The 11712-nt window shown below is 43.2% G+C and overlaps 1 protein-coding gene across 1 annotated transcript; it reads left to right on the top strand.

Moving 5' to 3' along the window:
* The first annotated feature begins 3006 nt into the window (after positions 1–3006).
* On the top strand, positions 3007–11316 carry TMEM202 (transmembrane protein 202). Its single transcript, XM_036104738.2, has 5 exons — positions 3007–3087; positions 3307–3562; positions 10048–10197; positions 10535–10666; positions 11120–11316. Exons 1-5 carry the CDS (start codon positions 3007–3009, stop codon positions 11314–11316), a joined length of 816 nt encoding a protein of 271 aa, XP_035960631.2.
* Positions 11317–11712: the final 396 nt, after the last annotated feature.

Here is an 11712-nt window from a genome sequence, read left to right as displayed (position 1 = left end):
TGAAGGGCACCAGGGCAAGAGCGGAGCTGCAGGATTCTGCAGGGAGGAGCTGGGAGCATAAAAAGCCCCCATAATCTGGTTTCGGCTGCAGCTCCATGTTGTGTCAGGTTGGTGCTGGAAGCTCAGGGTCCACTGGCCTCAGCCGTGCTCCTCCTGGACCCTGGAGGCTGCAGGGCAGTGGCTGCTAGACAGGCTGGGGACCCCAAATTGCTTTTAAAGTGGGGAAATAGCAGTATACACAGCCACCAGTTACGCACGGATGCTGGTTTTGTCATATGCATGCAGGCCCTAGCAAGTTCCCAGCTGGCCAGAGCATCCTACCTCTCAGTAGGCCTGAGAGTCCAGTGGTGCCTGACCTGTTCCTTCAATAGCTGGAGAGTTGCATCATTTACCAATCAGACACTGGTCACAAAATGACCTGTTACCCCACATTACATCAATATCCTCTCTTTGGTAATGTTCCGGTTTAGTGGTACTAGTGAAGTGGGGAGTGGTGACACATCCTGTTCGTCAACATTAATATTTCCTCTGTTTCAGGGGGGCCTGTGCCAAGGTCATGCTTCAGCAAACTTGGAAAGACAGTTTAAAAAAGAATAATGAGGCTGGCTGGCTCAGTCGGGAGATCATGTGACTCTTAATCTCAGGGTTGTGAGTTCGAGTCCCACGTTGGGTGTAGAGATTACTAAAAAAATAAATAAACTTAAAAAAAATAAAAAACAGGGGCTCCTGGGTGGCTCAGTCGTTAAGTGTCTGCCTTCGGCTCAGGTCATGATCCCAGGGTCCTGGGATCGAGCCCCGTGTAGGGCTCCCTGCTCTGCGGGAAGCCTGCTTCTCCCTCTCCCACTCCCCCTGCTTGTGTTCCCTCTCTCTGTCAAATAAATAAATAAAATCTTTAAAAATAATAAAATAAAATAAAAAACAATAGATAGTATTTACTGAGCACATATTAAGGCATTGTGCTAAGAGCTTTATGCATATTATCTCATTTAATCCTCACAAAATTCTATGAAGCAGGAATGATTATTAACCCAGTTTTAGAGATGAAGAAACTGATGTTCAGTGAGGTTAAGGAAATTGCCTCAAAGAACCAAGCCAGTGAGTGTTGGAACTAAGTAAGTGCTAGAACGGGGACTGAAATGCAAGCCTGGGTATTCAATGCCTATGTCTAGCTCCCTAGGCATGCATGTGCATGTCACAGTCATGCTGTGCAAGCCACTTAGCTACAGATGGAAAGTCTTTCCTCCAATCAAGCCAGGAGTGCTAGCGTTTTACATTAATTGAAACATCACAATATAATTGCATAGCATGGGCCTAAAGGACTCTTTGTGATCTAGCTCTGGCCTATATCTGCAACCCTCAACCCTCCCCTTGGAGTCTGTACCTAGTAGAACCATACTGCTTCTAGTTCCCCGAGAACCTCATGCCTTGAGACATACTATTCTCCTCACCTCAAATGCCCTGTCACCTCTATTACCTGGAAAATTCCTTTGAAATCCAGCTAATACATCACCTCTTCCAGTAAAGCTTCCCTAATTTTCCTCTGACAATGTTAACCATTCTGTCCTCTGTACCAACCTCTCTCCTTTACATAAAAATACATTGCAGGGCGCCTGTGTGGCTCAGTTGATTAAATGTCTGCCTTCGGCTCAGGTCATGATCCCAGGGTCCTGGGATCAAGTCCCACATCGGGCTCCCTGCTCAGAGGGGAGTCTGCTTCTCCCTCTACCTTTCCCCCCTGCTTGTGATCTCCCTCTCTCTCTCTCAAATAAAAAAAAAAAATCTTTAAAAAAAATATATATGTATTGCTCATTCATTCCTTTAACATTAAATACTGTTCTTTCCAGGCACTAGGCTAAGTGCCGGGAAACAGAGAGTCAAATGACACTTTGGGAGAAAGAGGACGTCATGCTAGAGCATGGACATAAGCTAGCTAAGTGCCAGTTGTCCCCCCACCCCCAGCTGACATAAAGTATAGGTTTTGACAGGTCGGGGCAGGCGAGGAGAGGGCATGCTCGGAGAAAAGTGTGATAGGGCATTCTGATTCAGCCCAAATTGTGGACTCAGAGTTTATCTGCTCGTGGAAAACAAGAGCAGGCAATGCAGCTGGCCATTAATTTGAATAAATGTCCAGGATGGGGAACAGGATGGCGTCTGTTCCGCATCTTGGACTAATTTTGAGCCTTCATGGGAGGAGGAGTTAGGACCAACTCTGAGAGAGTCATTTGAAAAGAAGACTTTGAGCTCCTCTGGGCACAAGCTGTGCTGGCTGTGGGAGCAGGGGAAGGCCATCCTCCTCGCTTTCCCAGAGAACCCAACCCTGCCACCCGGCCCGTGAATGGTAGCTTTCAGCACGCTGGCGGGCAGCCCCCCATGCTGGGGAGACTGGCATTTTCACGGTGGGCCCTGGCAGCCCTGGCAGCGACAGGCAGGGGTGTCACGCCCTTCAGGGGCTTCATGAGGAGAGGGCATTGAAGCGCGGGAACTCGAGCAAGAAAGGAAGAAAAGGCTGGATGCTGCATGCCGAACCATGGCCAACAGACTGGTTCCTGAGCCTGTTGAGACACACCTGGGGCCCCTCCACTTAGCGGTGGGGCAAGAGCGTGAAGGCCATCCCGGCTGCTGGTAATCTTGAATTCTAACCACAAGCTGCTAAGTCCCGAAGCCACCTGAGTTAACTTCTTTATTTGCTGTTAGGGAGCTGTGTCTCATTCATCTTTCTCTCCCAGGTCCTAACACAAAGCCTGACACACAGTAACTGCTGACAGAATATTTGTAGATTTCTTTAATGAAGGAGCTGAAAGGAGTCAGACAAGGGAGGGTGGGGAGCATCGTATACACATGCACCTGATTAAAATGTGATGATTTGTTCCTGATCTGATCAGACCCAGAATATGAAACAGACATGGAATCTGGCCCATGGGTTCTGGCCCCTTTTGATTCTGCCAGCACGTGTGGGAGGTGCGGAGACAAATTCCGTGGCAGTTAGAAAGCGAGCTGGCTGCCAAGATGGAGAAGAGGGAACACTTAGTCTTGACCTTCTATAATCCTAAGGCTCCCAAAATTCAGGGGAATCGGAACTACCAAAGGGTGAGGAGGTACCTAATTGTAGGTCAGATGGGAGGAAGAAGACTTACTTAAAGGTGGGCCAAGACAGAGTGCCCTAAAGGTAGAGAAATATCACCCTGGGTAAGGAGAGACATCCACAGATCAAACCCACATGGGGATACTTAAGGGAGAGATGAGTAGGAGACCCTGGGGATCAAGGGTGATCTTTTTGGGTAGGCAATATTTCCCTCATCCTTGTAGCCTACCCTCCCCATCAACAAACATGCGAGTGCCACGATACCACCCCAGAGGCGGCAGCACCATGTGGATCAGACACACATCTACATCCGAATGTTCTGTGGCAGCCTGTGTGGTTTTGGTCTCCTAATGCTGATCTGCACAACCCCACTGAACTGGGTGCAGTTCCTGGTGGTCAAGAATGGCCTTGAACTCTACGCAGGACTCTGGATCTCATGCAACCATGAGCTGTGCTGGAGCCGCACACCCAAACCGCCCTGTGAGTGCCACCAAACCAAACGCCACAGGCCCCACAGTTCCCAGAGCTTTCTGCCACATTGGCTCTTCATCTTTCTTTCTCCAAGATCTCTTTGCCCTCACCGCTCCGAGTCCAAGATGGGTCTCAGGCAAATTGTGGATATAGCCATCCTTTTCTTTGGTGTCTCAGTGTACCCTTTCTCCCTCCTACTCCCGGTTGTTTTCTCTCCCAACTTAGTAGTTGATACTCTCTTTACTCTCTGGGAAGAACTCTTTGGGCCTTTATAAGCTGTCACTGTGAAGCAATGTGATGAGTATTCTAATGTGGCTTGCAGAAATAGAAGTAATTGATCAGAACTGGGAAACAAAGCAAAGTGTCTCAGCCTCCATGAGATTTAACTTTTTAAAAAAATTCCTTTACAATTTTATTTATTTATTTGAGAGAGAGTGAGAGAGAAAGAGAGCACAAGTAGGGGGGAGAGGGAGAGGGAGAAGCAGACTCCCCACTGAACAGGGAGCCCGATGCAGGGCTCGATCCTAGGACCCTGAGATCATGACCTGAGGCAAAGACAGATGCTTAACCGACTGAGCCACCCAGATGCCCCCAGATTTAACTTTTAAGGTCAATTTGTTCTTCCGCCAACAGTAGAAGGGAATAGAAATGCATGTCAGATATGTGGTATAACAAATGCCAGCTATTTAGAATACATTATTAACGTCAAATTTTATGTGAATTTAGGTAAATCTGAAAATGCAATACAAAACATTTAAAAATAAGTTTCTAGGGCTAGAAGATACCATGTGCATAAGTTTTTAAATCAGAACCAAGACTTAGAGGAAAGACATAACTACACTAAACAGTTTCCCCATCATCCTCAAAAGATACATTTACATAGAGAAACAGGTATTGTGAAAGAAAACATGCATGAATAAAGCATTTATTTTTCCTTCTCAGATAAGCAGGGGTCCCAGATGCTGGAGGTGGAGTTGGGGGTTGCACCTAGGCTCAACCCTGAACTGGAGCATCTATGGCATGTGGAACTAAGGAGCAGGACCCTAACAAAAGAGCTTGAGAAGAAACTAAAATCAAAGGCAGGCAGACAATTCAATTACATCTCCAGCTTAAAAGAAAAACTAGGGAAAACATTTGCAACAAATATGAAAGATAAAAGACAAATGGACTTGATATTTTTTTAAAAAACAAAAAAGGTGAATACCCCAATAAATTCTTGATAAATAGACAATTCATAGAACAAAAGCTAAAAGTATCTAATAAACATCAGAAAAACTATTTTAACCTTAATCATTAAAGAAAGGCAAGTCAAATGAACAATGAGATAAGATTTTTCAAACAGGACATTAGCAGAGATTTTTAAATGATGATGCACAATGCTGGACACTCTCACATACACTGGGGACCATAAATGGGTACAACCAAAGCAATATGATTATGTGTATCTGGAGATTTACACTCACGAATTCCATTTCTAGGGAAATGGAGTAAAAGATATAGGCATAAAAATTGAGCTGCCATCATATTTATGTAAGTGTGCCCAGGCCAAAATTCAGGACTTGAGATTATTATTTGAATGTTTAATGAGTCAGAATCTTGGAATTTTGTCACTTACAGTAGCAAATAGTTTATTTCTTGCAGCCTGGAATTCACCTGAGGCCAACTGTTAATGATTTAGAGAAGGTCAACTGAGTCCTTTAAGTACACAATTATAAGTCAAGTATCTACCCTATTTCCAATGTTAACTAGTCCTAATTCTAAGATCAGTAAGTAGTCTGCAATACAGAGCTCATAATGAATTCCCCAAATGTAATGAATATGTCCAGGCCTCATGAACCTGTTACAATATGTTATTATTGACCCAAACATTATTATCCAAATTCGAGAACTTTGAATTTTCACCTACTAATTGCAAGAATTCAGCCCCCTTTCCTATGGTACCCCCTGTCATTTCTGAGAGTTTCATGGGGACTCTCTCTGGTGGGCTCAAGAATATGTGTGCTCATGATCTTGTGTCCTGGACTCACATGAGGCCATTGTGGCTCTGGCTCTGACTTTTCCTGGTTCTAGATGACTGATAGCCTCTCTGCTGCAGCTGTTGCTAATAGAATGGAGAAGGGGTGGGAGGTAGTAGGCACCATCCTTCACTTTTATTGCTAGGTTTAAGTTGCCACAGAGGGTAACTTAAACCATCTGGAAGACTGTGGGAAAGAAGGGTAGGTCTTTTAGTCCGAGCACTGGAGCCTCCAGAGCCAGGGCCCTGGGAACCACTGCACAAGAAACACAGCCAAGCTGTGTGGGGATGCTTAATTCTGGCACTCCAACCAGGTTACCAGGGAACCTAAATCCTCAGCCAATTTCACAGCCTCCTCTCCAGGATGCTAGGTCTCCATCCACGATCTTTTCCATTCCCAAACCACCTTCTTTTCCTTGAGCCTGGGGAGGTTTTGTCTCAGCCTTCTGTTGTTGGAACAAAGGTGCAATGTCAACAGTGTGGAGGTTTAGATTTGGCTAAATAAGTGGGCCGATCCCTCAGCAGCACCTTTTTCATCCATATCCACATCCCACCTCTATTCACTCAGTCTAGCTCCTTCATAACTAAAAGGATCCTGATCCTTTTGGAGCACTGCCTCCCTATCCTGGCTTTGATTTTTGCTGAAGGACCTAGGGTACAGCAAGAGGAATTCCAGAAGATCCTGCCCACCAGTTACAAACCACCAAATGGTGAGTGTTCTCAGTTCGCTGAGAAATCATTACTGCTTTCCGGTAGGGTTGTATTCCTTCCAGTCTTGGTAGCTTTTATGTCCTACCCGATGGTGCTCTGAAGTACAGAATCACTGACTGGGACAACCCTGAGGACCCTACCAAGGATCTTACCAAGCTTTTCAAATGATTCGGACTTCTTCCTCTCCAAATTGAAAGTGACATCCCCTCTCTTCTCAGGGCATTAGCTTCATTGCGTTCAGTAAACTGGGGTGTTGGCCTTGCTTTTCCTGCAACCCAAGGCCACATCAAAGAATATTACTAAGGAAATCTTCAGAAATGTTTGGATACAGATGACCTACCTGTGGGTGTTCCTTATATCTAGGGCACTTCTCTTTTCCTGGACCAAAACTTCTTACTGACAAGAAATAACTTAGGTCCTGAGATCTTTGAAACTTTGACAAGTAAGCTGCTGTAAAAACTGATGTTTAAAAGCTGATATAGCTTTTGGTCTTACAGGAGATGGGGGCTCAAACTCAGGTTTAGGATGTTTCTTTTGTTTTCCTCAGTAAATTAGAAAAAAACCCATAAAGTTAACCAAATGCAGCCATTTTATATTATGGAGCTAAGTGTTTAGTTTGGTCAGATAATTAGTTGTGTATCACTAGTAGGCTTGCTTCCTGTGGAGGTGAGATTATCCTATGCTGCAAATCTTTAGCTGTTCCTTTGGAGGTGTGAGTGATCTTGTTTATGTAGTTTCAGGAGATGAGGATCTAAGACAGAGAAGATTGGAAGCACATGAAGGCAAGTTTTCCCCTCATTGGTGGAAGAAAGACTAGACCATAACATATATTAGACAGGACTTGGACTGGATATCTCAGTATACTTTTGTGTTTTATTTCATTTGAACTAGCATAAGTTGAAGAGTGAACCTAGGGGTGCCTGGGTGACTCAGATGGTTAAGCGTCTGCCTTCAGCTTGGGTCATGATCCCAGGGTCCTGGGATGGAGCCCCACGTCCAGCTCCTGGCTCAGCAGGGAGCCTGCTTCTCCCTCTGCTTCTCCCCCTGCTCATGCTCTCTCTCTGTCTCTGTCTTGAATGAATAAATAAAATCTTTAAAAAAAATAAAGAGTGAACCTATTCATGAAGATTCAGAAGAATCTCACAGATTCCCAAAGGCAGGAAGTTTGTTGTACCTTAGGAGATTCCAGAAGAGACTGGGATCTCAGACGAAGAAAATCAAGCCCACCACTTAGTCTCTCTAGAGTTGCTTTGTCGTTCATCTTTGTTTATACTTTGCTTTATCACTACAGCTCAATTTTTCCTGTTTATTAGTGTGCCAGTGCCCAAAAAGTGATATCTCAGTCTGGCTATGTATCTTCTTGGTTCAAGCAAGCAAAAAAGGAAATTAGCATCAATCAGTCTCAAATCCAAATTTCCAAGCATAAGAATCAAATTGGTCCACCTTAGGTCAGATCTCCTTACTTTTTCCAATTAGCTATGGTCAGGGGACTATAGGCAAAGGGCCAGGGCTATAGGCAAGGGCTGCTAGGTCTTGTGGGGGATTGTGGGCTAAATACCATGAACGATGCCTATCACACTGGGCTTCCTGCAGCTCAAAGCAGGCTGATGGTTCTGACTGGCTACATATCCTGCAATTCTGAATGACCCAGATTTCAGGAAATGCATTGCTCTTGGGTTATCATGTTTTAATGTGGCTAACTTGTTTTGGCCACAGAACAACTCACCTCTATGTGTAGGCGTGTGGTTTCTCTTCATGGACTTTACTATTATCAATGATGTTAGTAAGTGGTGAGTTCTAGAGAACAAAATAAGACTTAAAAGGCAGATCTTAAACTGGGATAAGCTTTGATATAGTTTCTTCTCTCTGGGTTACTTGGAAGCTGGACTAGGATTCTCAGGCATAGAAGTGCTTAGAGAACTTTCAGTGGTAGAGACGAGCTGGCCCCTGTTACCCTGAGACAGGAAAAAAGCTAGACAAGGAAGCACCCTCTAAAGGATATTAAAGAGATTGCAGGATCTGTAGTATCTCAGGAGAGCTATATTTACTTGCAATTGTGTGTTATCCTTTATTTCCTTTTTAAAAGGTTTTTATTTAAATTACAGTTAGTTAACGTACAGTGTTATATTAGTTTCAGGTGTACAATACAGTGATTCAACACTTCCATACAACATCGGGTGCTCATCACAAGTGCATTCCTTAATCTCCATCCCCTATTTCACCCATTCCCCCATCCACCTCCGTGCTGGTAACCATCAGTTTGTTCTCTAGAGATAAGAGTCTGTTTCTTGGTTTACCTCTCTCTCTCTCCCACTTTTTTTCTCTTTGCTTGTTTGTTTTGTTTCTTCAGTTCCACATATGAGTGAAATCATATGGTATTTGTCTTTTCTCTGACTTATTTCGCTTAGCCTAATACTCTCTAGCTCCATCCTTGTCATTGCAGATGGCAAGATCTCATTGTTTTTTATGGCTGAGTAATATCCAAGTATAGCTATAGATATATTTATAGATATATGTGTAGATATAGATATATAGATATGTATCTATACCTATTTATCTGTATCACATCTTCTTTATCCATTCATCAATCAATGGACTTGGGCTGTTGATTATGTTTCCATAATTTGGCTATTGTAGATAATGCTGCTATAAACATTGGGGGTGCATGTATCTTAAAAAATTGCTCTCGAAGTCAAGGGAAGCATCTGTTTCATATTAGGGAGGTGGTAGCAAAAAGTAATGTTTATCATGCCCTTTCTTCTCTCTTACCAACATCCAGTCTGCAGAGAGCAGAGATCTTGAGCCAGGAGATGAGAAAGGAAGCAGTGTTATGGTACTTGGGTAAGGGCTTTGGAGATAAAGAACTCTAGCAGACCTCTCCCTGAGCAAACATGAGGCAGGGCCTTGAGGGACTCTCAAGAAAAAAAAAAAACAAAAAAAAACAAATAAAAGATATTTTTAGGGTGTTAAATTCCTGCAATCCAGTAAATTCAGGCTTGAAATCATTACAGTATGGGAGTTTAAGTAAATGGGACTTCATTTTGTAGTCATAGGCTGACAAGGCTTATGCAAGCCAGATAGATTTAAAAGAGAAAAAACAAATAGAAACAAACTACAAGTCCAACAATGGTTAAATCATTAGGCGAAATATGTTAATATGATAAATTGTTCGGTAGCCATTAAAAATGATGTTTACAACAGGTGACTGGGGAAAAAATATCTTACCATATAATCTTAAGAAAAAAATCACTTGATATTCAGTGTCATACCCACTATGTACAGAGGATAGAAAAATACTGGAAAGAAATAATATAAAATGCTAACAATAGCTGCCCTGGGTAGTGGGATTGTGGCTGATTTTTTTCCTGCTTCTTGGCACTTTTGTAGCCTTTCCAATGCTTATATTGAACAACGTATTACTTTTAGAATTAGAATTAGGAATAAGAAAATGTTTTAATACGTGTTGTGATGTTTAGAGTCACACTTCTTAGAAGCTAGTTTACATCTAAGTTAAATGGGTTAATGCATCCAGAACTATTTGTATATTATCTTCAGTTTTACAATGAAGGCTTTGCCTTCACAGTAAACAAATTCTGAGTATCAATGGAAAAACTGGGAAATAAGATCCTTATTTGTGCCCTGGATGCCACATGGCAAGCTCTGCTTCATCTCTTTAGTTCTCACGCCCTTCTCTAAGACTCTGTCTGGTTTTAAGAGAGGTTCCCCCGCTGGACTAACCAAGCCTTCCCTTTCTCCTTCCCCTTGGCAGATTACCTTCAGTTTTCCAGGGCTTTCTTCCTCATCTCTCTCTTCTCCACACTCGTTGCCCTTGGCTGGCTCATCAGCTCTTGCCTGCCTAGAAGAGGAAGCTTAACCACCAACTTGGATCTGAAGGTATCCATACTCAGCTTCATCTCAGGTACAGACCTAGATTGGCAGGGTAATACCAGGGTGAAACTATCAAGGGAACCAAGTTTCTCCGTGGGCCTTTCATTCTCTTTTTCTTGTCCCTTTCCTCTTCTTCAGTATCACATCAAGTTGCCAGCCACCTGCCCTATCCTACTGTATAAAACACACTTCAGCTGACTTAGCCCGGGGGAGAGGTAGAAGCTCCTTTCTTTTTCCCATCTTGGTAAATCCCTAAATTTTAATTCTGCCATACATATGGCATCTGGAAGCAGAAGGAAAGTTGGAGGGGGTGGTCAAGGCAGACTGAAGACACTGATGGGTCGTGACATCTTTTCTTCTGGTCCTAGCCATCTCCCTGCTCCTCTGCCTCGTCCTATTTCTGGCACAGGTTCACTGGCATGCTAAGGATGCCTTGGAGCCAGATCTCCTATGGGCCTATCATATTAATTGGTGGAGTGACTTCTTATACACGTTTTCTGGTGAGTCAGTCCCCTTATGCAAGAAGGATGGAAGAGGAAGTCACTTCTTGAAAGGGAGGTAGAAGTCTAGGAGAAATAGAAGCACTGACTGTTCCTATTTAGACTATTCATACATGGAGAGGCAGCATGGTATGGTGAGGAAAGCATGGATTTTGGAGTCTGGAAACCTAAATTTAGCAACCTGTTCTACCATTAACTGAGGCATGCACAGGTTGAGTGACTTGCCTAAGACTACACAGAAAGTTGTAGAACCATCATTTGAATCTAGGAGGTTCAAGCTTTGTCTTCACCATGTGAGAAATACTATAATGCAATGAGAGCACAGGAGGATAAAGTAACTGTGCTGGGGGAGAGGAGGGTTGGCTTTTAGAACTGAGGAAAGCATGAGTAAGAATTTTAAAAGTCTAAAGACTATCTATCTATTGAAACTCACCTCAAATTCTTCTCCTCTAGGGATCATCTCCTTCCTCAACTACATAACTTTCAGATTTCCTTCCCTTGATCGAAATGTCAGTGCGACTCCCATAGAGCAATCAAGGCTGGGGGTTGGTCCAGTGACTACAGTAGTACCTGATGAAGATGAAAGGTTAAGGTCTGATAAGGAATCTCCAGTTGAGGAAGAGAAAACAGCCCTAGAAGCAGAACCGTGATGGTGATAGGAAAACCCAACTACTGCTTGTCTTAAAAACGGAGGAGAGGCTGAATTGGAAATGATGGTGCAGATTTTAGGAAACTCTCCTAATATCATGTCCATGTTACTGAAAGAGAAAGCATTAAAGCTGCTGAAATGTGTTTTGTGTGCACTGGATCTAAAATATGTATTATAGTCATAAAGAAAATAATAAAATTTTACTTAAGAGAAAATTTCTAAGAGAAAACATCAGTGGTTATGGTCATGAATGAAAGAAACTAACAACAGCTGCATGGTGTAGATCAGAGATCTCTTTGGGCATCAGGGATCTTACAGACCTGAATGATTCATGGAGAAAGATGCCACCTAATTCTACTTGAAATTTTCTTTTTATGTGTGGCCTTGGGCACACTCA

Source organism: Halichoerus grypus, chromosome 8, assembly GCF_964656455.1.
Source record: "Halichoerus grypus chromosome 8, mHalGry1.hap1.1, whole genome shotgun sequence".
Classification (NCBI taxonomy): Eukaryota; Metazoa; Chordata; class Mammalia; order Carnivora; family Phocidae; genus Halichoerus; species Halichoerus grypus.
The sequence above is the reverse complement of the archived record's forward strand: the minus strand, read 5'-3'. Positions and strand labels throughout refer to the sequence as shown.

Excerpts from the sequence above, each read along its gene's own strand:
- TMEM202 (XM_036104738.2), top strand. The coding sequence starts at position 3,007 with ATGGAGAAGAGGGAACACTTAGTCTTGACCTTCTATAATCCTAAGGCT. Across the intron at positions 3,563-10,047 it reads CCGCACACCCAAACCGCCCT|ATTACCTTCAGTTTTCCAGG; the intron begins GTGAGTGCCACC and ends TCCCCTTGGCAG. Across the intron at positions 10,667-11,119 it reads CTTCTTATACACGTTTTCTG|GGATCATCTCCTTCCTCAAC; the intron begins GTGAGTCAGTCC and ends CTTCTCCTCTAG.